Raw genomic sequence first — 26,469 nt, 5'->3', positions numbered from 1 at the left:
ATGAACGATTAGTGTTTTTCCCCCAGCAGAGAGATGAAGACGTTTGTAGCTATTACCCTCCTGCACATCATACATCTTCTGAAGGGGGAAGAAAAAGGGCAAATCCTTTAAAGCAGGGGTCCGTAGCATGCCAGAAACTGGCAAACAAGTGAAGCCCCAACCACAGGATGCAGGCAGCACAAAAAACCACACACCCTTCCAGTCAATGGAAAAACCTCTTCCATGGAACCGGTCCCTGGTGCCCAAAAGGTTGGGGGCCACTGCTTTAAAGGATTGTAAGCTCCGCTTCTGCATGGTTAGCCAGTTCTCACTGCCTGATAGAAGGACAGGTACAAGATATCTGTTACACAAATGTTAAATGTATGATTGTCCAGAGACATCATAGATAGCAATGATCTTCCCTTTATCTTTCCTGCACATTCAATGAATGCATGAGGGGATTCATCTAAATGTTCCTTATCTAACTATTCCATGTGTTCAGCTAATTGAAGATAATACGTTTTTAGCTGTCTCTGCCATTGTTACAATTATTAGCACATTAGAAAAAGCCTAGCACTGCAGTAATCTATGCTTTATTTTCAAACAGGCATTTGAATGTCAACCTCTCAACCATTTTGCTCAACTGTCCTCTATATTCCTCATGATTTACATCTTTCTGCTACTGACTCCTCTGATATATATAATGGACTCATGCTATCTGTGCTAAACAAGTTACATGGCCTTGGATTTATAAGGAAATTACATATGCCACAAGGCCTAGGACTGTTATTGGTTTAACCTCTGTGATATCATAGCGTTCCCAAAAATAAAAATGTTGTATATAGCTTGCTTACTTCAGTGTTTGACAAGAACCAAATCTCTAATATTGTTCATAAGGAAAATTTATTCTGCCTGTAATCACAAAGATTTAAGATAGGATTAGGCAACTCACAACTTCAGGGTCCAATATATTTTCTTGCTACCTTCACAATTTATGCTTTAGCTCAATTGCCAAAAATATGAAAAGGAAAAAATGAAAAATCTCTGTCTTATCCATTTTTATACCATTAATTTAGTTAGCTCCTCTATTCAAAATAATTCTTGGCGGAATACAATATTAAAAACAGATTAAAAACAGAATTAACAGAAGATAAAAGTGACACAGAAAACTTAGCATAACACACACACACACACACACACACACACACACACACACCAAGCATCCAGGTTACTCCAAATTCTGGGAGAAAAATCAGATTTTAAGGTCAAAGTGGGACTATGGAAATCACAAGAACGCTGTTCAAAAAGGGAGGAATTGTGACAGAGAAGGCATATTTTCTGAGTCTATCAGATGACATTGTTTTATTCATGCTAGACACTGCTGATGTTATCTAATTTGGGTAATGAAACATCTGTAAGAAAACAAGCAAGCTCGGAGAGCACCAAGGACCCCTCATGTCAACCCTGAGCTACAAATATTCTCCTCTATTAGTATTAACAACATTAGCAATAAATGTCAAGGTGCAGAGTGAAAAAATGGGAATAAAATTACATATAAATATGAATATGACTAATGACAACAGATCCAACAGCTAGCCTTAGAATTGACAATGAAAATAATGAAGTGATGGAGAGCTTCTGCCTTTTAGGATCAACCATCAACTACCTGGTACAGCAGACATGAAGCTTTGGAAAAGATATTTAAATGTTGTGATGTATCTATAACCATAACAAGCAGGATCTTGCAAGCCAGGTATTATTCCCTGTGATACTCTAGGGAAGCAAAACTCGGACTCTGAAGAAGCAGGCTAACTATTGTTGCTTTGGAACTTTGGTGTTGGAGAGACTCCTGAGAACTGAGGAGAGCTAAGAAAACAACAGACCATTGAACAAATGAATCCAGAGTTCTCACTTGAGGCACAAACAACCAGGTCCAAATTATCGTACTTTGGACACATTATGCAAAGACCCAGTTCCTTAGGAAAGGCTCTAATGCTGGGAAAGCTGGAAGGAGAGAAAAGGAGATGACAACCAGCAGCAAGATAGACTTCTTCCCTACTCTAACCTCCTGAGATCTTCAAATGGTAAATGCAAAGGAGGGTGTAGCACCCAGTGGGGTGAGAAGCAGGCCCAATGCCTGGGAGAACCCTGTGTTGAGGGGAGGCCTGTGAGGACCTGGTGTGTGTGTGTGTGTGTATGAAAGCAACGTCAAGGGATGTAGGGATCCTGAGGGGTGGGATGCAGAATACTGGGTGTCTCAGGGGTTGTGGGAAGTCTTTGGAGGCCCAGAACATCTCAGGGTCTCCTCCACCTGAGGTAACTGTGCTCCACCCAAGCAGAACACCCCATGCTCCATTTAACCAGCACTTCAAGAAAAGCAAAGGTGAGCAGTGGTTAAATGAAGTAATCTCACTTAACAACTGTCACTACTTGTGATCTTATGGTCACAAGTTATGGTTATGGTTGTAAATTGAGGATTACCTGTATGAAGGCTTGGTTAAAGTCTCAGAATATCAAGAGAAAGTTACTTCACCTGCGATTGCCTCGTGGTGTGGAAGAATAGAGTGTATCAAAATATGACGGAGGTGGGGCTGGTGGCACAAAATCCTCAGGATCAGAAGCAGGACCATCTTCTTCGACTTCCTCTGTATAAACTTGTTGTTCTTCCTAACAAGATACAATTCTGTAAAACACACTTATAGCAGGAACGGAAGAATAACTTCTTTTTATATATATTTTTTAAAAATGAAATTGTGTCCTGCACTCACTTACTCTGCAGGATCTTCTTGTTGCAAATATCTGCAGGTAACGTAGGGCAGCAGCTACCAAACAAACAGTGGTTGTCAAGGCATTCAGAGCACAGAGAGCAAAGAGAACTTTCTGAAGCACAAAAAATTGGAAAGAATTGGTGCAACTGTGATTTGCCACATACCGGTATATTTAAAGTATGCACATTAATTCTTTTGATTTCCAAGAACAAAATTCAGTTAACTTTTAAGCAGATGCCTTTTTTCCACCTAAAAACTATGCTATATGCAAATCTGATAATCGTGCCCTAGAAAGTCACTGTATATCATACTAGCAACCTTGTAATTTGCTCGCACACCCTAAGATTCCATTCATGTATCTCACATTTGTATAACCAGCATATTTTCTCTCTTCTTCTCCCTCCAGTTTAAATCTAAATTTAAGTCTAGCCACTCTATTTATCTGATGAAGTAAGCTGCAGCTCATGAAAGCTCATGTCTTTTAATAACACTTGCTAGTGCTACCAGACTCTTGATTCTCTGCCACCGTAGGCTAACATGCTCTCTTCCTACAATTTTCTTCTCTGATACCTTTCCTCTATGCAGTTTGTACATTTTTTAAAAAATTCCATTTATCAATAACTTAATCCACAAAGAGATTAGAAACATTAGCAAATATATTATTTATTATTAAATATAGGTTTTTAATGCTTATTAGAGATTATGATCACTTCTACAGATTTGCGAGCTTGTTTTAATATCTCTGGTGGATCTTCAGATAATAAGTTGTTTTGTAAATCTTATCAAATAACTGCTGTCTGCTTCTGAGAGAACCAAAGCAATAAGTTAACCCTTTTTTTAGAGCACTAAGGTAAAGGAATTTTAAATCTTAGCCCATCACTGCAGTGTGGATATAGAACTGGAACTCTACACCATCTATTTGTGTGGAATTAAGCTTATGGCTAGGTCAAGGCCCATGACATAAGGGATCCTGATTCACTATACAAATATACTGAGTATGGGGAATAACAGGAAGAACTAGAAATCTTAATAGGAGAATATAATTTAATAAGCATTATGAAAAGTGAATAGGACAAGCCTGAATGGAATACAAAGACTGAAAAATGTCACATATTTTAAAGCAAGAGGCCAGATCCAAAGGTATCTGTTACAAACCAAGATGACAAAAAATAATTGGCTATGCATTGTGATGTTATGTACTTCCTGCAGATACCAATGGTCAAATAAAAGTGGGGGAACTGCCCTGTACATGAAGGAAGTGCACACATATATTGAGAGCCAGAAATCTGAGCAGATGTCCAATGAAATCATATGGATAAAAATTCAAGAAAAGGGAAATCAAGACATTACTGGGGGTTTTTGGCTGGGGATGGTGGGAAAACAGGGAACTGTCAATCCCCAAGTCGGAAAGAAGATCTGAATAATGTCTTCACAGACCAGATCAGTTTTCTCTATTGGACCCTAACAAAAAGGCTGGTTAGAAAAAAGTCAAAGCAGAGAGTACTTTGAGAGTGATCGTGCCATTTGGGGGCTCAAGAAAAATCGGGGCATCGCTGACCATGCACATAAGATTCAGGCGAACACATTTCAATAGAGAAATATTAGGTAGAATCCTATGCCTAAAGTACAAGTGCTCACCATGTAATCCAATCTTCTACAAATCTATTACATTTAACAGAGTAGCCAGTTTAGTTGGCTAAAGGAATGCAATGGAAATTATGTACCTCAACTAAAGGAAAAAAATCCAACGATTTGCATGAAATTCTAGTGTGTAAGTATACCACCAATGGCTCCATGACAAGCTGGAGGGAAGTGTTGAGAGACCTATTCTAGGCACTGTGCCATTCAATGTATTTATAATTTATTTCAATGGATGGTTAGAAAGCATGATTATCAAATTTTCATAAGACAGAAAAAGGACATCATCAGGATCGCTAATAATCCTGAGAGACTGGAAAAGTGGGCAGAAACTAGTATTTCAGCAGTGACAAATGTAACACCTCATATTTGGACAGAAAAAAAACATCAAAGCATGAATCTGGATATACAGTGCAAAAAAGATCCAGATGTCTTGGTGGTCTTTCTTCTAATTAAGCAGACATATACATAGAATGAAGGCTACTGCTAAGCTTGTAAGCCGCCCTGAGTCTTCGGAGAAGGGCGGGATATAAATGGAATTAAAATAAATAAAATAAATAAATAATTAACAGTAGAAACAATAAATGCAATCCTCAAAAAAAAGTGTAGTATCAAGATCAAAATAACTCACTGTTTCTCTCTATTTGTATTAATCAGTCTATACATAGGAAATTGTGTACAGTTGTAGGCAATGCATTTTAGGAACAGCACTAATAAACTGGGATACACCCAAAGAAGAGTAAACAAGATGACAAGGGATCTGGAAGGTAAACATACAAGGAATGTCTAGAGATACTGGGCATGATCATCTTGGAGAAGAGAAGACTGTGGGGAGATATAACAGTTGTTCTCAAGTAGTCCAATGGTTGGCATGTAGAAGATGGGGCAGAACTATTTGGAAATGTTGAGGAAATCAGCCTAAGACAGAACAGGTTTAAATTACAAGAAAATGAAAAGTGGATGAATATCAGGGGAAAAAAATCTTAAATAAGAACCATTCAACAATGGAACAGATGGCCTTGGGAAGTGGTAAGCTCTTGTTGAAGGTATTGAAAGAAAGGCTGGATAACCATATGTTGGGCAGGTTACAATAGTGACTCCCTATCATCTACACCAAAGTTGTCATCCAGATCCACATTTCTAATGGCTATTTGAGGAAAATAAATATTGCACTCAAGTGAAAACACGAACATCATTATAACATGAACATCAGACCCAAGAGACAAAGTTAGGCATTCCAACTTTACCATACACTGTCATTATTTCCAGATGTAGGCTTACATAATCGCATTTTGTAAAGTGTGAAAGGATGGAGGAGCAGAGATTAGTTCCAGAGCAAAAGCGAATGTTTTTTAAAAAAACACATATGATTTCTATAAAAGAACACTCTAGCTTTATTTATACACCTCTAACTTTCCCTTCTTCATGCACTCTGATAAAGTCAACAAGCCCTACATATAGTCCCTGTCATGACAAAACATGGTCAAATAAGGTTATATATTGTCTTTCTTCCTTAGTATCTTCCTCCTACCCACTCCTGAATAAAAAGGCAATAAAAAGGTTGGAAGATCTGCATTGGAAAGAAATCAATATTATTCTTAATCATGTTTCTATTTATAACAGTTTATTTACAACCACTATAGTCAGTATTAGTAACCTTACTTTGAGTAGAAGGTGAACTGAATTGCATGACTGGATTGCATACAACTGCAATGCATTTTCTTTCTCGGTGCATTTTCTCGGCATAAATTCTTCACAGCAAAAACAAATTTTATTTTCAGCAACATCTACCTTTAATATTGAGAAAAGTAAGCATTTGAATTAGTAATTTGAAAGCAATGTTTTATATAGAGCAAGCATGTCAAACTTGAGACGTCATGTGATGTTGCCGATGTATTGCGACTTTTCCACCATTGCCGGCAATGGGATGGGCGCGATTTCGGCATGACGCATCCAGCCTGCGGGCCAACAGTTTGACATGCCTGATATAGAGCAACACTAAAATGTTATCAAAATTAAACCAAAAGGTTAACAATCCATAATGCAAAATAGAATTTACTGTGATAAGACACATACAATGTTGTTAAGGAATTGCTATGTGGAACAATAAAATGTATAATTGCTTTATCTATTATCCATTCATTAATGTACATTAAAGAACTTTCATAGATTTATATTTAAACCTTAGATTCTCAAAAACCTATATAAGAATGTAGAATTTGATTTGAACAAAAAAAAAATCAGAGATTCATATATTTGATATTAGGGTTACAGATATTATTTCATTATGCCACACTGTGTTCTAATGCAGAATAGTAACAATTAGTTAATTAAGTATGGGACATTACAATTATTGTTATACTCTGAATATATACTTTATACATAAATATCTCCTCACCAGATCACACCTAGGGACACTGGACACAAATTGAGCACCTTGGCATCCAAGGATAAAGCCCGCCAGGTTCAAGAAAACACAAATAACAGAAAGCAAAACAAACAAGTTAACCTAGAAGAAATAAAAATTGCACAGTGAATGACAACATTCAAACATGTCAGCTTCCTTAATATTCAATATATATCCTATCATGAGGAAAATTTTCACACACACAGCCAATGCACAAGGATCTGTATATGCATAGGTTTATTTCCCACAATTAGCTGGGTAATAGGCTATATTGGGTTCAACTTATTAAGGACCCTAATCCCAATTCCAGGTATTAGCCAATACAACAATATTGTTTAGCTTCCAAATTCAGACAAGGCCAGCAATCTGCTGAGATAGCTGGGAAAGAGAATTAAATTTAAGATCTATGGATCTTTTTTCTTGCCATGGAATCCAATCATAGGTGTTCTAAATTATTTTTGAAGTGAGGTGTTATTCCAACTTTGAAATGATACAGACCACTTCCCTTTAATACAGAGAATGTGAAAATAACTGCAAACAAAATAAAACTCAATTAAAGCAAAGCCATTACATGGATTATAGAATTATAGAAATTAATTGTTGTTTTTTAAATACTAACCCAAACAACACACTTTACCAAATATTAAGCTGATTGTGTTAAAAATCAATAAAACAATAAAATATTTTTTAAAAATAAAATGAGTAGCACTATACACGGATAACAATAAGGCATATATCCAAAAGGAAAATACTTTCTGGAATAGACAGAAATTATCTGATACCATCACACCTCTCCTGAAGTGCTGTTGGAGGAAAACTAGAACTAGTCTGACTAGAACAGATAAAAGCCCACATTAGGGATTGCCTCCTGGTGATACAGACAGCAAAACATTAATATTTCTCCATCCTTATTGCATCCACTGATAGTAACCCAGAAGCTCTGTTTAGGGTAACTCAATTATATTTTGACTGTGGGCCAGCCAAGTGAGGCTAATTAAGGTTTCGCTCCAGTGCATGAAAGCTGGATACTCCAACTGAATCCTACCAACACAAAGTGACAGAGGCTATTTGGATTTGGAAAACATCTGGGGATATTCAATCTTTCACTTTGATTGAGGTAGCACTTCCCCCTTCTAAACTGTTATGCAATCTTGGGGGGTGAGGTTGAGTCTTCTTGGATCTAGTTCCTTGCTTGAAAAAGTGTCACCAGGGGTAGGAAGGCAAGTTACACCTTTTCCTAGATTGGGAGGCCCTTCAAACAGCAATCCACGTCCTAGTAACCTTGTGGCTTGTTTTCTGCAATGCTCTCTGGATGTGCCTGTCCTTAATAACCAGCCCTTTAACTAGTCAGCAGTACCAGCTCTGCTTCGTGAGCTGCACTTGTCAGTTTGCTTCAGAGTGCAATTCAAGATGCTGCTTGTTATTTATAAAGCCCTACAAGGTATAAGGCCTGGTTATTTGAATGACTGCCCGTCTCCCGTAGCATCTGCTTGGATAATTTGGTCCTAAGGGTTGGCACATTCTGGCTTCTTTTGATTAGATAATATCAGCTTTCAGGATCCTGACAGCATGCCTGCTCTGTAGCAACGCCTACCATCTGGAACAAGGTTTGGGATCTGGACGGCCCTTACTCTGTTGTTTAGAAAACCTGGCTCTTCACCCAAGCTGTCAGTAAGGGAGAGTGAGACACCTCACATCTTTGTGCTTGCCATCTTTTATCTTTATTTTTAATCTGCACTTGATTTTATTGTAATTTGTTTGATTGTAAGCCATCAAGAGTTGTTGAGTGAAGGGCAGTATACAAATTTAATAAATCATCATCACTACCTTATAGAATCCAAATAACAATTACATTAAGAAATGCTTCATAATTATGTGGCTGCAATATTAGATGCATTGAAAATTATGTAGACAAGAAATACCAAGGACTTAATAATGAATTAACTGTTTCACTGTAGCAAAAAGGAAGTTTAGAAAGCAGCTGTTGTCTTCAAAGCTTAAATACAAGATATACTAACTTAGAAATTTATATTTATTGAGACTTTTATTGAGAAATTTAAATTTATTGAGGTCTCAGAATCAGTTCTTCAAATCTGGAGTAAAGTACTTATGTGTGAAAAAATAATTATCAGTTACACAGAACTATAACGTGTAGTTGAAATATAATTTCATTAAAAATGAGAAAATGTTGCCCTAAGAGACATCTATTACATGAGGAAATCAAGATTACTTTTTAACAGTCATGCTATTCCATTAAAAACTGTGATATTCTCTGCTTATAACAGTTAAATCAGAATCATCATATTAACCAACACATACCAAAATTATCATAGGTCTCTTCCATATTGTTAATCCTATAATCCCTGATAAAATGACCTGCAACAATAAAACAAAGAAGGATTGAGTGAACGTTACTCATGACTTTACATGATAAAGATAATTCAGCAAAATTTCATTCTACCAGCATTAAATACTTCTCTTAATGTAGACTTAAAATGAAACACAGGCTTAAAAATTTTAATATGTTGGAAAAAATATCTATTCAACTGTGGTATCCAAGTTCTGAAGTAGTACAAGAGGTCTTAATTGAATAATAAAATAACCTTTGGAAGGTAATTAGGGCTTTTGAAAGTAACTCTTTACCTCATATAAAGTGCTTAAAAACCACTGGAATGAGACTGGTAAGAAATAACTAAATCCACGTATTTTAAAAAGATAGCTGTACTAAGGTAATACTGTATAAGATGCAATGTTAAACCTATTACTTTGCCCTTTAGAATATTATTTATTTATTTAATTCAATTTATATTCCGCCCTTTTCCTGAAGGACTCAAGAGGAAAAAACTAAAGAGGAAAAAACAAACTTAAAATGAGAATTGGGGGGAAAAAAACCTTAGCTTGCAGTTAGCTTTAATAGGAAATTAATAATCATATCTATTTGTCTAGAAGTCCTATGCTTATCTGTGAGAAACACACAGCCAAGGGACCTTTCAATCATGGCAAGAAGATTTATTGCAGATCCCTTCTTTGCTTTCCACAGGGGAAGGGATGATCATCATAAAGAGTCCAAGATTATAAGTAGTGCTGTGATAGGTCTGTGTAACTTTGGTTGCTAAGTCAAGGACTTCCTGTAAAGGATTTTCTGGTACAAATCAAAGGTCTTCCAGTAGTTTTGGACCTATGGTCTAAATATCCTGGCAGATGCTGGAGTTACTGCAAGGAATCTATGATATGAACAGCTTTTCCCCAAGAACAAATGCTGAATGAAAGTCTTTCACTACCTGGGATGAGATCGAGAGAAATACTAGGTTGGCCTAGAAGGGAAATTAAAAAGAATAGCACCAGCTAATTTGGGTTGGTTCCTTTATCTTTTCACTTGGCCAGTACTGATATTTCTTTCTCTCCCAGTATTGGCAATTATAAATCCTTTTCCACTACTGCCCTATTCCCGGCTGGCATCTCACAGCCTCAGACTTCCTACAGGGTCATACCAACAGCTTCTATCCAGAGGCAGGACTGAGGAGATGGGGGAAAAATGTCAGTGGTTCAGCAGACCAGTGTTTTTAATGCAACTCTTAAAGCAGCAGCAGCATCTTTTTTCAGATTCACCAGGAAACCTGGAAGAAAATCACACTGTGTTTCTACAAAGTCTCCTCTGAATCATTTTAAAACAATGCTAAGCCAACTATGTGACCCTACATCCCTCTACCTGTTATGAAGCTTGTTTCACCAGACATGTAGTTATCAACTTATGACCACAACTGAGTCCAAAATTTCCACTGCTAAGCAAGACAGTTGTTAAGACAGTTTGCCCATTTTACAACCTTTCTTATCATAGTTGCAAAGTGAATCACTGCAGTTGTTAAGTTAGCAACACAGTTAAGTGAATCTGGCTTCCCCATTGACTTTGCTTGTCTGAAAGTTACAAAAGGTGATCACATGAACCTGGGAAACGGCAGCCATTATAAATACATACCAGTTGCCAAGTGTCTTAATTTTTGACACTTATTGATCATGGGGATGCTGCAATGGTCATTAGTGTGAAAAATGGTCATAAGTCAGTTTTTTCAGAGCCACTATAACCAGGGCTTTTTTCCTCATAGAACGCTCAGAATGGTGTTCCGGCACCTTTTTTTTTTTGCAAAAAAAAAAAAAAAAAGCTTTTGCACAAGCTGTGCTGTTATTGGCTTAAGCCTATTGCAGGCTTTGCTCTTTTATGACTCATGGACTTCAACTCCCAGAATTCCTGCGTCAGCTATGCTATTGGCTTTTGGAAGCCAATAGGAATTGCTGCTGAGCTTGCCAAAAGACCGGGCAGGCAAATGATGCACAAGCAAGTTGCAGCGAAGGCAGGAATTTTGCACTCCTCCCTGCTCCCCAACTACACCATCTCAACTAGATAAGTAAGATATTATTTGCAAATAGGATATCTAAGTATGACTCAAGGAAATTTTCCCTGCATGGAGGGAGTAGTGGTTTGTTTCACTTTGTTTTACTTTTCAAATTGCTGTAGGGAAGAAATGATGATTAGAAAAATGCAGGAAGTTATTTTTATTAGGAAGAATTCATTTATCCCATGTTAGATCTTTGGGAGCTTAATACCACCAGCACAGAACATTTGCTTTTCTGAAACTTCATTCAAATTCAATTCCTGATAGGGGCATTTGAAAAAAAAAGTTATTTATTAAATTTATATGCTGACTATCTCACCAGGATGACTCTGAAGTCAAGGAGAGGGCTTGCAACTTCTGTTTGTAGTTATCCACATTTCTGCACACTGAGATAATCGGCCATTGTACAAATACAGAGCCTATATGCTTTTATATTTATATGGAACAGATACATTACCTGAAATTTTTGGAATGTGTAAAAAATTTGAACCAGCCCAGAAACTCATTTCCCATTGTTTGTGTATATAGAAAGCAAACCCTGAAATAGATTTGGAAAGAGCAAGGACTTTGATTAAATGGAAATGTTGCTAAGCATAGAACTGTTGAGCTAATTTGCAGCTGTTTCTGCTGTTTTCTTTTTATGTGCTTATGATTTTACATCACATTTTAAAATCAGCCAAATTGAATAGGAATAAGATTATGACTGAAAGAATACTAATTCTGAAATATAGTAAATACCTTTAACAAGTAACGTTAAATTTAGCTTTAGTGTAATTTGCTTGTTTACTGTAGCTAAAACTGGAAATTATATTTCTAAAGCATTAGTTTGAATCATTGGAAAGAAAAAGATTTAATATTTATGATTCCAAAATATAAATATGTGAGAAACATGTTTTTAAAGACCTTTGCAGCTTGTTCTCATATATACCCTGCCACAAAGGAATAACTAAAATTATGAAATTTAGAATCTACCAAGCTTCCTTCCCATGGACAGAAGACAATCCATGGGAAATGTGAATCTGTAATCCATAGCTTTAGCAGCAATAATAGTAGATTATTATCAATCTATTTGATTCCTTACTCTAATGTCTTTACTCTTATGGGATGACAGAAGATTATTTGAAAAAATATTTGATTTCTCTGGCACGTGATGGCGCCGTTGTGATGATGGGATGTAAAAGTGGAGTGAAAAAATTGCAGTCAAAACGTTTTGGCATTGTGCTAATCACAGACTAGAATTATCAGTAGGTGATGCTGCCAAGGAAACTTCAGGAATAAATAGATTCCAATCATTTATTGATAAACTGTATGTCATATACCATGCTTCACCAAAGAATAGCAGAGTTGCATTCACGTGCAGAATTACTGGGGACTGAGCTGCTGAAAATTGGAAGAATTTTAAGTACCCGATGGGTGTCATCTAGTTTGCGTACAGTTTTGGCTGTATGGAATAATTTTGAATCCCTTGTGTATCATTTTGAACACTCAATGCACGATCCTACAAGAGATAAAAATGATAAATGCACTTATGATGGCTTGAAAAGAAAAATAACATCTACAGAATTTTTATTGGATCTAGGATTGATGTGTGACGCTCTCCAAGAATTGTCAGATTTAAGTTTGGATCTACAGGACCGCAACATCGACTTGTACAAGGCAAATAAGAAAATAAAAATACTGGTACAAGTTTTTGAAGAAAGAAGACAGAACTTTGGGCCCTATTATAAATGTGCTGTTGCTGCTAAGTGATCTTCGCTTTCGTGGAGTTTTACTTCACAAAAGAGATTCAAAAAAGGATCCTCCCATTGACCCAAGTATATTTTATACAAAATTGAGTCAGTTGAAAAAAGATTACTTGATAGCAAAGACGATGAGTTGGTGTATTGGTCGCGCGTACTTGATCAGAAACATTGGCCTGAAGATGTTAATACTCAACTGACATTTGGAGAAGTGGAAATTAGAAACTTATCAATCAGACTGCAACTAAATGAAAGAGAATTGATTTGTGGATTCTGTGAATACATTCTCGAAAAGACATATCCAGAAAAACTGTTGCATTTGATACGGAATCTGAATACCATTCCTATTTCTTCAAGTGAATGTGAACGTGGGTTTTCAAAGATGAATCTAATTGCCACCCTAACAAGATCTTCGTTAAAGACTAAGACAATTTCAGCACTTTTGTTCATCAAACTTGTTGGACCACCTCTGAGACTTTTTGATCCTTCAAAGTACATTGATCTGTGGTTACTCAGAGGACGACATTTGGCCATAGATACTAAGAGCAAGGAAAGGAGTCAAGATGATTTGCCAGACGAGAATTGGAGAAAAGTTTGGAATTTTTTATGAACATTTGCCTTAAATACAATAAATTAAATATATGTTAAGAATTGAATATATAATTGTTTAATTATATAAATAAATATATAAATAAAATTATGTAAATAAAAGATTAACAAGATGAGTGTTCTGGCACCTTTTTTGTAGAAAAAAAGCCCTGACTATAACTTTGAACAGTCATTAAACAAAAGTTTGCAAGTTGACAACTACCTGTATGACATTATTCCTTCTATATGCTGGTCTATTATTTTTCTTAAAATTTTAAGCAAGATTTAAAATTTGATTGGGTTATTTGCATATTCTTTTGCATCTTTTTTTAACTAGAAAATTGATGTGGCTATATCTGGAATTGCCTACATTTACCTTTAAGCTGTTGTGAACAAAGATACAAGTTATGGAAAATATTAAAAACTTTAATTTTTACATTACTTTCAAATGTAAATATTTAAATAGATAGATGCTAATATAAATATGTTACTACAATTATTTCCCTTGGTAATTAGTCAAGAAAAGGCATTTAAAATTAAAAAATGTCATTTTCCACACATACAAAGACTGCATCATGTGGGCAATTCACAAGCAGTTTAAAGGATGTGCACAACTGTGATTAATCTATTAAGGATGACAGATCTCAGTTGGCAGTTAGCATCACAAACCCCTTCATGGATTACTGCCTTGTCGTGGCAAAGGGGCTTGCGTAATTCAATGAAGCTATGAGCTATGCCGTGCAGGGCCACCCAAGACGGACAGGTCATAGCAGAGAGTTCTGACAAAACGTGATCCACTGGAGAAGGAAATGGCAACCCACTCCAGTATCTTTGCCATGAAAACCCTATGGACAGTACCAAAAGGCAAAACGATATGACGCTGGAAGATGAGCCCCTCAGGTCGGAAGGCGTCCAATATGCTACTGGGGAAGAGCAGAGGGCTAGTACTAGTAGCGCCAGAAAGAATGAAGCGACTGGGCCAAAGCCGAAAGGACGCTCAGCTGTGGATATGTCTGGTGGTGAAAGGAAAGTCCGATGCTGTAAAGATTTTTTCTCCATAGGAACCTGGAATGTAAGATCCATGAATCAAGGAAAGCTGGACGTGGTCAAACAAGAGATGACAAGACTAAACATTGACATCTTAGGTATCAGCGAACTAAAATGGACAGGAATGGGTGAATTTAATTCAGATGACCATCAGGTATACTACTGCGGGCAAGAATCCCTCAGAAGAAATGGAGTAGCCTTCATAGTTAATAAAAGAGTAGGAAAATCAATACTGGGATACAATCCTCAAAATGACAGAATGATCTCAGTTCGAATCCAAGGGAAACCATTTAATATCACAGTAGTCCAAGTCTATGCCCCAACCACCAGTGCTGAAGAGGATGAAATTGACCGGTTCTATGAAGCCCTACAGCACCTTATAGAAGTAACACCAAAAAATGATGTCCTTATCATCATGGGGGATTGGAATGCTAAAGTAGGAAGCCAAAAGATAACTGGAATAACAGACAAGTTTGGCCTTGGAGTACAAAATGAAGCAGGGCACAGGCTGATAGAATTTTGTCAAGAGAATACGATGGTCATAGCAAACACTCTTTTCCAACAACCCAAGAGAAGGCTCTACACATGGACATCACCAGATGGTCAACACAGAAATCAGATTGACTATATGCTCTGCAGCCAAAGATGGAGAAGCTCTATACAGTCGGTAAAAACAAGACCAGGAGCTGACTGTGGCTCAGACCATGAGCTTCTTGTTGCAAAGTTTAGGCTTAAACTGAAGAAAGTAGGGAAAAGCACTAGGCCACTCAGGTATGAATTAAATCATATCCCTGTTGAATATACAGTAGAAGTGACAAATAGATTTAAGGAATTAGATCTGATAGACAGAGTGCCTGAAGAACTATGGACAGAGGTTCGCGACATTGTACAACAGGTAGCAACCAAAACCATCCCAAAGAAAAAGAAATGCAAGAAAGCAAAATGGATGTCTGAGGAAGCTTTGCAAATAGCTGAGGAAAGGAGGAAAGCGAAAGGCAAGGGAGAAAAACATAGATATGCCCAATTGAATGCAGAATTCCAGAGAATAGCTAGAAGAGATAAGAATGCCTTCTTAAATGAACAGTGCAAAGAAATAGAAGAAAACAATAGAATAGGGAGGACCAGAGATCTTTTCAAGAAAATTGGAGAGATGAAGGGAACATTCCATGCAAAAATGGGCATGATAAAGGACCAAAATGGCAGGGACCTAACAGAGGCAGAAGAGATTAAGAAGAGGTGGCAAAATTACACAGAAGAACTATACAAGAATGAGCTTAACATCCCAGATAATCACAGTGAGGTGGTCACTGACCTCGAGCCAGACATCCTAGAATGTGAAGTGAAGTGGGCCTTAGAAAAGCTGAGCAACAACAAAGCTAGTGGAGGTGACAGTATTCCAGCTGAGCTATTCAAAATCTTAAAAGACAGTGCAGTAAAAGTGCTACACTCAATTTGCCAGCAAATTTGGAAAACTCAACAGTGGCCACAGGATTGGAAAAGATCAGTTTACATTCCAATTCCAAAGAAAGGCAGTGCCAAAGAATGTTCAAACTATCGCACCATTGCACTCATTTCTCATGCTAGTAAAGTCATGCTTAAAATCCTACAAGCTAGACTTCAGCAGTATGTGGATCGAGAACTACCAGAAGTACAGGCAGGATTTCGAAGAGGCAGAGGAACTAGAGATCAAGTTGCTAACATACGCTGGATCATGGAGAAAGCTAGGGAGTTCCAGAAAAACATCTACTTCTGCTTCATTGACTATGCTAAAGCCTTTGATTGTGTGGATCATAACAAACTGTGGCAAGTTCTTAAAGAAATGGGAGTACCAGACCATCTTATTTGTCTCTTGAGAAACCTATATGCGGGTCAAGAAGCAACAGTGAGAACTGGACACGGAACCACTCATTGGTTCAAAATTGGGAAAGGAGTCCGGCAAGGCTGTATACTGTCAACCTGCCTATTTAACTTATATGCAGAGCACATCATGAGAAAGGCAGGGCTAGATGAATCAAAAGTTGGAATTAAGATTGCTGGAAGAAATATCAACAACCTAAGATACGCAGATGATACCACTCTAATGGCAGAAAGTGAAGAAGAACTAAAGAGCCTCTTGTTGCGGGTGAAGAAGGAGAGTGCAAAACTTGGGTTGAAACTTAACATTAAGAAAACCAAGATCATGGCATCTGGCCCTCTCAATTCCTGGCAAATAGATGGGGAAGAAATGGAGGTAGTGACAGATTTTGTTTTCCTGGGCTCCAAGATCACTGCAGATGGGGACTGTAGCCAAGAAATTAAAAGACGCTTGCTCCTGGGAAGGAAAGCCATGGCAAATCTAGACAGCACACTAAAAAGCAGAGACCTCACCCTGTCAACAAAAGTGTGTATAGTCAAGGCGATGGTCTTCCCAGTTGCAATGTATGGCAGTGAAAGTTGGACCATAAGAAAGGCTGAGCGCCAAAGAATTGAGGCCTTTGAACTATGGTGCTGGAGAAGACTCCTGCGAGTCCCTTGGACTGCAAGGCGATCAAACCGGTCAGTCCTAGAGGAGATCAATCCTGACTGCTCTTTAGAAGGCCAGATCCTGAAGCTAAAACTCAAATACTTTGGCCACCTAATGAGAAGGAAGGACTCACTGGAGAAGAGCCTAATGCTGGGAAAGATCGAGGGCAATAGAAGAAGGGGACGACAGAGAATGAGGTGGCTGGATGGAGTCACTGAAGCAGTAGGCGTGAGTTTAAATGGACTCCAGAAGATGGTAGAAGACAGGAAGGCCTGGAGGAATGTTGTCCATAGGGTCGCGATGAGTCGGACACGACTTCGCAGCTAACAACAACATCACAAAGGAGACAAAACAGCATTAAACAGGGTTTGACTAGCCAGTACAGATGCAGCAAAATGGTCAAAAATATATGCAAGGTAAGAAAGGTGAGCATCTAGAAAGCAAATTGTAAAATTCTGATTACTCTCCTCTTTCCACTTATGTCTACAGAAATAGATTCCTATATTTACTGCAACACAATAAAAATATATAAAGTTGTTGTTTGTTAATATACACTAAACTGGAATTTGAAATTATACTTTGCAATATTGTTCATCATATATTTAGAAAGAATTCTGGCCTATAATCAAATCAATACTGCCTAATCATTGTGTACTTTTTTATATATATATTGAAAAGTTTTATCATACATTTTATCTTTAACAATCCCCCTACCCCTCCCCTATCCCTCCCTCCTTACCCCTCCCCCCTCCCCTCCCCCCCCCCGACTTCTCAGAGCTAAGTACAAGGTATAAAAAACAAAAAAAAACAATCATAAACATCCATATGCTAACAACCATGAACTCTAAAATCTATCACTCTCTAGCTCATATAGGATAACTACAAACACTAATAATATAAAATATATAAAAAAAACCAAAAAAAAAGGAAAAAAGAAAGGAAGACTTATTCAAATGCTACATGAAACTTCTTAGTCCCATATTTGTTCTGGATATACTCAATCCATTTTCTCCACTCCATAATATAGCGTTCTTGCGAATGATCTTTCAAATAAGCCAATATCTTTGCCATCTCTGCCAGGTCAGAAACCTTTAAAGTCCATTCTTCTATAGTCGGCAGTTCCTCCTTCTTCCAATACTGACCTATTAAGAGTCTTGCTGCCGTAATTAAATTCAACGTCAACTTAGTGTCCACAACTGTAACATCTGTAATTATTCCCAACAAAAAAAGTTGCGGACAAAACTTTATCCTTTGCTTAAAAATCTTCTGCATATTCCACCAGATTTTTATCCAAAAAGCCTTAACCTTTTTACAAGTCCACCATATGTGAAAATATGTTGCGTCTTCGTCACCGCACCTCCAACATTTAGGCTGATAATTCGGATACATACTTGCAAGCTTTTTAGGATCTAAATGCCATCTATAAAACATTTTATAAAAATTCTCTCTTAGATTTTGAGCTTGTGTGAATTTTACGTTCCTCACCCAAATCCTTTCCCACGTGTCCATTGTAATAACTTCTTGAATATTTTGGGCCCATTTAATCATACAATCTTTAACAAGTTCTGTTTCTGAGTCAATTTCTATCAATGCAAGATATATCCGTTTGATATGTGCCGGACCCTGATTTCTAATTTGCTTTATCAGATTTTCATCAGTCATTGTAAAACCAATTTTCTGATCTTCTTTCCACCTGGCCCGTAACTGAATATATTGAAACCAAGTTTGAACAATCTTCTCATCTCGCAAGAGGCTATATGGTTTCAGACACCAGACATTTCTTTCCAAACTTAAAATCTCCTTATACGTAGTCACATCATCTTTAAAACCAACATTTATATTTTCTATTGCGTGTTTTGGAATTGCCCACAATGGTATCTTGCAGTCTAACTTATGTCTATACTTCTTCCAAACTCTCAACAATGCCTGTCTTAAAATATGCACTCTAAACACATTGTCTACCTTCTTGTCATACAACAAATATGCATGCCAGCCAAACAACAAGTCGTGGCCCTCAAGATTTAATAATCTCTCTTGTGTCAAATTAATCCAATCACTTATTCCTACTAATGCAGCAGCTTCATAATATAGTTTAAGATTGGGCATTTTAAGACCACCTCTCTCACGAGTATCTTGCATAATCTTAAGTTTAACTCGTGGCCTTTTCCCTGCCCAAACAAATTTATTGATACCTCGCTGCCATTCCTCCAAATTAGAATCTTTCTTAAGAATCGGTATCATTTGAAATAAAAATAAAAATTTAGGCAGGACATTCATTTTCACTGCTGCGATCCGTCCCAACAAAGACAATTGCAATTTTTCCCAACTCTCCATTTCATTTTGAATTTTCCCCCATAGTTTTTCAGTTATTTTTATATAACTTTGTATTAGAGGGCGATAAAAGCACCCCCAAATATTTAACCCTTTTAACAATCTCAAATCCAGTTAATCCTTCTAAGAGAGCCTTTTGCGAAACTGTCATATTTTTGGCCAGAATTTTGGTTTTTTGTATATTAACTTTAAATCCAGAAATCTTCCCATATTGTGTTATTATCTCCATCAGGTCCACAACAGAGTTCTCTGGCTGGGTCACTGTAACAACCAGATCATCTGCGAATGCTCTCAGTCTATAATCCTGATCTCTAATTTGTATACCCTTAATTTTTTCCGAGTTCCGTATTTTAACCAATAATATCTCCAATGTTAACACAAATAACAAGGGCAATAACGGACACCCTTGCCTTGTGCCCTTCTCAATATTACATGCTTCTGTCAGACTATTATTAACTATAATTCGGGCAGTTTGTTTTTGATATAATGCCCTAATCGGTTGTAAAAATTTTTCCCCAAAATCCATTTTATCTAAAACTTTCATCAAAAATTGCCAATTCAGTTGATCAAAAGCTTTTTCAGCATCTAAAAAGATTAGCGCCGCAGAGATCTGGTTGTTCCTTTCCAAAAACTCTAACACATCAACTATATGCCTCACATTATTTTTCATTTGCCTACCACTAATAAACCCCGTTTGGTCCCCATGAATCACCTGTTGCAGAACCCTCATCAGTCTATTAGCCAACACCTTAGCAAATATCTTGTAATCTGTATTTAAAAGCGATATCGGTCTATAATTTTTAACTTGAGTAGCATCTTGGTCTTCCTTCGGAATCAAAGAAATAAAAGCAGTTCTCCAAGACGGAGGCACCTTTCCCCCCCTCTGGATTGTCTGGAACAGTTCCTTTAACGGTTTTATCATCTCTAATTGTAAATTTTTGTAATAAGCCGCAGTCAAACCATCTGTACCTGGTGCTTTGTCCACCTTCAATTCCTTAATTGCTATAAAAATTTCTTCTTCTGTAATCAATTGATTAATCCCCTCTTTTTGTACTTGCGTAAGAACCGGGATGCTAGCATTCTCCAAATATACATCAATGTCTTTTTCATTAATCTTCTCCTTAGCATATACGGTAATTTAGAATAAAAATCCACAAAAGCATCCTTAATAAGGTCCTGTTGAAACACTACCCTTCCTTTATGCTCAATTTTATCTATATTAGAAGCCCTTTGTTTTTTCCTCAGTCTATAAGCTAGCCATCTACCTGGTTTGTTAGTGTTGCAAAAGGTATTATGCCTGGCAAACCGCAAATTGGTTGCCACTTGGTCAGCCATTAATTTATCAAATTGTCCTCTTAGCAGCTTAATAACCTCCTTAGTCTTCACATCCTCTGGATTCAAAATCAAAGCCTTTTCTTTTTCCTTTATTTCATTCTCCAATTCTTTCCTCCTGGCTTCCACAGCACGTCTATGTTTATTGTTCATATATATCAACACCCCTCTCATATAGGCCTTGCTGGCATCCCAAACCATGTCCATAGAGGTGCCCTTATTCATATTAATTTCAAAAAAATCCTTCATCCGCTGTTTACATTCTTCCACATTTCTCTGATTTCTAAACAAATTCTCATTTACGCGCCACGAGCGCCTATCTCTATTCTCCTTATTAATCTCTAGCCAGACTGGGCTATGATCAGAAATAGTTCTTGCACATATCTTCACCTTCTTAATCCTTGAAAGTCATTAGTCAACAAAATAAAATCGATCCTGGAAAAAGATTGATGTCTGTCAGAAAAAAAAGTATAATCCTTTTCATGCGAATGTCTTTCACGCCAAATATCTCGCAGTTCCAAGTCATCCTTCATTTCAAAAAAGGATTTAGGCAGTCTAGCATGACTTGGGACGCGCTTAAAAAATCCAGCCTTGTCCATCTGTACATCCAAAACACCGTTCCAATCCCCCATAAAAATAAAAGATTTATAATCCAACTGAGTAAGCTTTGAATGAAGTAAACTAAAAAAGTCAGCTTGTTGTTGATTAGGAGCATATAATCCAACTAAAAGCGTCTTTTTACCTTCTAGCAGCAACTCTATCATAACGTATCTTCCATGCTTATCTGCTTCAATTAAGTCCGCTGTTAAAGCACTTTTAACATAAACAACCACTCCATTTTTCTTATTCATTGTAGAAGCCACAAATTGCGTGCCCAACCTTGAGTTCGATAAATACTTTTGGTCCACAACCCTAATATGCGTTTCTTGCAAACATATAACATCTATCTTGAATTGTTTTAAATATTGAAAAACTTTCTTCCTCTTCTGTGGTGAATTTAGTCCATTAACGTTCCAAGTTAAAAATTTAGTTGCCATGTATATCATCCCAAAGCTCTTGGAGCACTTCTTTAATAGGACTATCTTTTTTAGGCCGTGCTCCTCCCACTGCTTGGCTGTAAGTACGTTTTGGAAGTTCCATACACTTCTGTTGATCTTGTTCTTTTATTTTTTTTGCTCGTTTTAAAGCAGCACGCGTCACCCTCTGCTCTCCAGGATCAGCCAAAGAAGTTGTAGCTTGGTCTCCTCCAGCACCATTCTCCTCTGTCTGTCCAACTTCAGCCTCTTGATGTTCTCCTTCTCCAGATCCCTTTGCAGCTTCCAAAAGTGATAGTGGGGTTGCTTTTAAAACGTTATTATAAAAATCACGCGCCTGTGTCACAGTGGCCAGACGGTACCTTTTACCTTCATGCATCACCACCAGACCAACTGGGATCTCCCATCTGAACCTTATATCACGTTGTTTGAGCTCTTGCACAAGAAATGTAAAATCCTTCCTTCTCCTTAAGATCTTTGGAGGAATTTCTTTTAAAAGCAAAACTTCTTGATCAGCAATCACAACTTTAGTATCATAGGCAGCTTGAATAACTTCATCTCTAGTTTCCCTCTTTGCAAAATAAACCACCACATCTCTAGGTAGCTTTCTCTGTCTAGCAATCCATGAATTCACACGAAACACTTTATCCATGCCTTCCTTTATTTCAGATGCTGGCTGACCCAATACTACTTCCAGAGCCTCAGAAATCAGCTGCTTTAGGTCTTCCTTAATATTCTCTTTTAAGCCTCTGATTCTAACAGCATACTGCATCTGGTAATATTGAGCAAGACTCAGTTCTCTGTCCATTTTGTCTCTTAAATCTTCATTCTCCAGTACCTTTGCTTCTAATATGGCATTCTTTTGAGTCAAATCTTCCACTTTTTCATCCAGATCTTGCACACATTCAGCCACTCTATGCACTGAAGACAAAATGTCTACCTTCATCACACTGAACTTCTCTTCCATCCTCTCTTCTATTCTCTCCTCCAATTTCTCCAATTTCTCCTCAATCTTTGCCAATTTATCACCCATTGATTCCAGAATTACCTGGGCATGTTTTTCAAGAGCATCTTGTAAATCCTTCGGTGTCAATGCAGCAGGAGGAAGCAACGCTTGCAATGATGACTGTTGCACCGGAGAAGTTCCAGCACTCCGAAGAGTTTTTGGGGGAGGTTTAGCAGCCATCTTAACTTTCACTTACTACGCACTTTCACTTTAAGTTTATAAAGTCCATTAAGCTAGAAAGCAGCAATAAAAGTCCTCTTCACCTTTTCCTCCTGTACCGCTCTGCCTGCTCCTTTTATTCCATGGTCTTTCCTTCTGGCAGGGGTGGTCGCAAACGCCTGGCTCCGCTCCAGAAATCACGGAGCAGAGACGCTGAACAGCTGGGAGCAACCCAGGCTACGGGGGAGTTCAATCCTTCAGCCGCCCAAGCTTTAAGCTCAGGCGGCCCCGGAGAACTCAACCCCTACCTGGGGCCTCACCCCCTCCTCTTCTCCCGAGGAGGGGGCTTCAAATCCACCCGAACAGCTGATCGGCGCTGTTTCGGGTGGAAACAACACAGCTGAGCTGCGGGCAGCCCGAAAAGGCTGTCTCCGGCGCTGCGCCGCCACCGGAAGTCATCATTGTGTACTTTTAAGACACAATTATTTTATTGCCCACAAATATTAAAAAAATTACTAACTCCAAATTCTTTGAGATTCACTCATCTTAAAATTAAAATCAGGAGAACTTGATTTCTCCAAAGTCTATGTAGTCTGCAAGACATTTATGATTGGACGCCTTTTCACAAGAAAAATATATTACCAATTATATCAGGGAAAAGGGACATCTACCTAGGAATCTCATAAAGCTACAAATGCTAGTATTATATTAATGTAGAGACAATTTTGAAAATTTAGGAGATATAGTTACTTCTGCACATATTTTTCTAAATGTCATTTAACAGGTTTTGCTTCCTCTCTCAGTGGTAGGACAATATCTGCTATTCAGAAAGTCTGTAACCCTTCTGAGAATGAGATTTAGATGCAGAATGAGGCAAAAGATTAATCCATGAATGAAAGCAAAATCCATAGCAAGTGACACTTGCTTTTATGAATGCATTTAGCTGATTTTGCAAATACATATAAGCAGGAAGCCTTTTATTAAATAAGACAATACCTCACCACATTATAGGGGAGACTTAAAGAATGAAAATAGTTACAACACATCTATATTAAGCAATTATCCTTAACAGCAATTTCACGAGCGTTATTATCTGGAACCTATTATAGTTGGCTCTATTCTTTTACATCAACCACGCTTTTCAAAGTGTAGGGACAGCACGGGAACAGAGCCTGCGATTACTAAATGTCTTTTATTTGCATTATTAATATAAAACATTCAGAAGTAAAGAAACATTACAATTCCTACATTTTTTCATTTTAAATTATTTCATTAATATACTAAGTAAATTACTAGGACAGTGATGGCGAACCTTTGAGAGACTTAGTGCCCAAACTGCAACCCAAAACCCACTTATGTATGGTCAGGTGCCGGGTGGGTGTGACCCATTGGGTGGGCATGGCTGTGGTGGTAACAGCAGACTGGGCAAGACTAAAAAGTTCAATCAATCAATTCCAACTTTGCCAGATCTTTTTTCCCCCGTGAGAAGTTGAAATTGATTGATTGAACCTTGGCGGCAGAGGCCTAAAGCAAAAAGGTTTTATAAAACCCAGCTGAAGGCGTAGGACTGGGGCGACAGGACGTATGCCCACAGAAAGGGCTCTGCGTGCCACCTGTACTAGGAGCTTCCTAAATATAATGCCATCAAATAAATGCCACAGGTGGAAATCAACCTTAACTGGGGCTAGAGGATTTGGGCTATCAAAATCCGAAACACAACCCTTGCTGGATGGCAGCCAGCAAAGGGATTCCAAATTTTTGTAGCCCATATATGGCAGTCCCAACCTCAACGGTTAACAACGCCGTCCCAGCTTCCCATCCCCCAATCCAAGTTTTAGCCAATCCGTTTAAAATCCTGATTCCTCTTCGCAACCGGTCCCGGGGAAAACTGGAACGCCCATTCTGTACCGTCCAACTTCGCGGGGTTGTTGTGAGCGTCAATACACTGGGGACGCTGCCAAGCCTAACGTCTGTCGTTTAAAAGGAGAAGGACGGAAACTAAGAAGAGCCAGCAGGTGGCCCAAGATACGGTAGCTGCTCCGCTAGAAAACACAACCGCGGACGCGAGGAAAGGGCCCGGCCAGGGGCCACTTACCGAGGAGCCGGCCCAGAAGGGACAGGAGTTCTTCACTTGCGAAGAATTGGTGAGGAAGAGCGCCCCAAAGCTTAGGGCCACCATGCTGCATCCCAAAATCAACTGCAGCAGCCCCAAGGACAGCAGCGGTCTGGCCGGCAGCGGGCCCTGGCCGGCAGCGGACGAGGCCCCGCTTCGACGGGAAGCCACGGGGGACAGGGAGGCCGGCCGAGGCCGGGGCTGCCGGAAGGCGGAGCTGGACCAGCGGAGCCGGCGAAGGGGCGGCAGCGGCGGAGGGTTCGGGGCGGCAGAAGCAACAGCTCCCGCTGAGCAAGGTCTGCCCACCTCAGAGACCGCCGAGAGCCGCGCCATGGGACAGCAGGAGCCCGGCAGCACCACAGGCAAAGACATGGGGCGGGGGGGGGGGAAGGAGGAGGGAGTCAGCCAACTCCGAGCGCTCCCCCGCGCGGGAGGAAAACCCCCGGGTGGCCGCCTCCGGCTGAGGCGGCTGGCCGAGCCCCGGTCCCGTCCACCAGAGCCCGCCCGCCGGCCGGTCCCTCCCTGCTTCGCTCAGGCGCGCGGAAAGCAGGCGACCGTGGGGCGCCCGCCTTTCGGCTCGCGCTCCCTAGGCCTCTGCTTGGCGGTTGTGGGTGGCGGTTCCCCTGCCTTGCGCGGGACCCTCCGACCTCCCGCTGATGGACCCCGCGCTCTGGCTGGCGCGCGAGGAGGAGGAAACCAGGCTCCCTCTCAGCCCGACCCTCCCTTTCCGCCCAGAGGCTCCGAGCCGCCGAAGCCTTAGGACTTGACTGGCAGCCTATTCCCTGGGGGAGACGGCTGCTCTCCCCCTCCCCGCCTCCACAAACACACACACACACACACACACACACCAGGCCTGCCGCCGCTCTAAATCCGCTCCTCTGTTAAATTAACCGCTCCTCAACCCCCTCCTCCCGCAACTACGCCCAACTCGCTGCCCAACTTTTGAACTCATCCTGGCTGGTTAACTCCTGCCGCGCAAGGCTCACCCCACCCGCTTGAAACGCGCGACCCACAAACTTCCCTCGGGCTCCACCGAAAAGTCAACCCTCCGGATCGTTCACTTCCGCCCTTGATAAGAACTCCTCTTGTGCTGCGGTGGAGGTCCCAGGGGCCTGGCCGGCTTCTTTAAGCCAGGGGAGGCCAGCGGTTGTCGGAGCGATCCCTGCTGTGTAATTCGGCGGAGCGCCTCACCGCCCCCCTACTTCGTTGAAAGCCAGGCAGCCCCAATTCGCCTTACGTACCGCTCCCTACTTCATCGAAAGGTAGGCCGCCCCAATTCTTCGTCCTCCCTCCCTCCCGTTTATAGTTTTTTTTCTATCAAATGGACTTTCCTGCCAAAATTAATCTTAAAATTAATCCTTATGACAGCGTTTCCCAACCTTAGGAACTTGATGATGCGTGGACTTCAACTCCCAGAATTCCCCAGCCAGCTAT

At 39.4% G+C, this 26,469-nt stretch overlaps 1 protein-coding gene across 1 annotated transcript in view; it reads right to left on the bottom strand.

Moving 5' to 3' along the window:
- ENTREP1 (endosomal transmembrane epsin interactor 1) overlaps positions 1-26,295 on the bottom strand; it is a 36,418-nt gene extending 10,123 nt beyond the window's left edge. The window contains exons 1-6 of the mRNA XM_083352551.1: positions 25,018-26,295; positions 9,112-9,168; positions 6,784-6,894; positions 6,048-6,176; positions 2,752-2,859; positions 2,513-2,646 (exon numbers count right to left, since the gene is read on the bottom strand). Coding sequence (XP_083208677.1) covers positions 2,513-2,646; positions 2,752-2,859; positions 6,048-6,176; positions 6,784-6,894; positions 9,112-9,168; positions 25,018-25,407 — 929 coding nt within the window. The 5' untranslated portion in view covers positions 25,408-26,295. The remainder of the gene's footprint in view (positions 1-2,512; positions 2,647-2,751; positions 2,860-6,047; positions 6,177-6,783; positions 6,895-9,111; positions 9,169-25,017) is intronic.
- Between the last annotated feature and the right edge of the window lie 174 nt (positions 26,296-26,469).

This window comes from Vipera ursinii (genome assembly GCF_947247035.1).
Source record: "Vipera ursinii genome assembly, chromosome: 2".
NCBI lineage: Eukaryota > Metazoa > Chordata > Lepidosauria > Squamata > Viperidae > Vipera > Vipera ursinii.
This window is presented reverse-complemented; position numbering and strand designations above follow the sequence as displayed.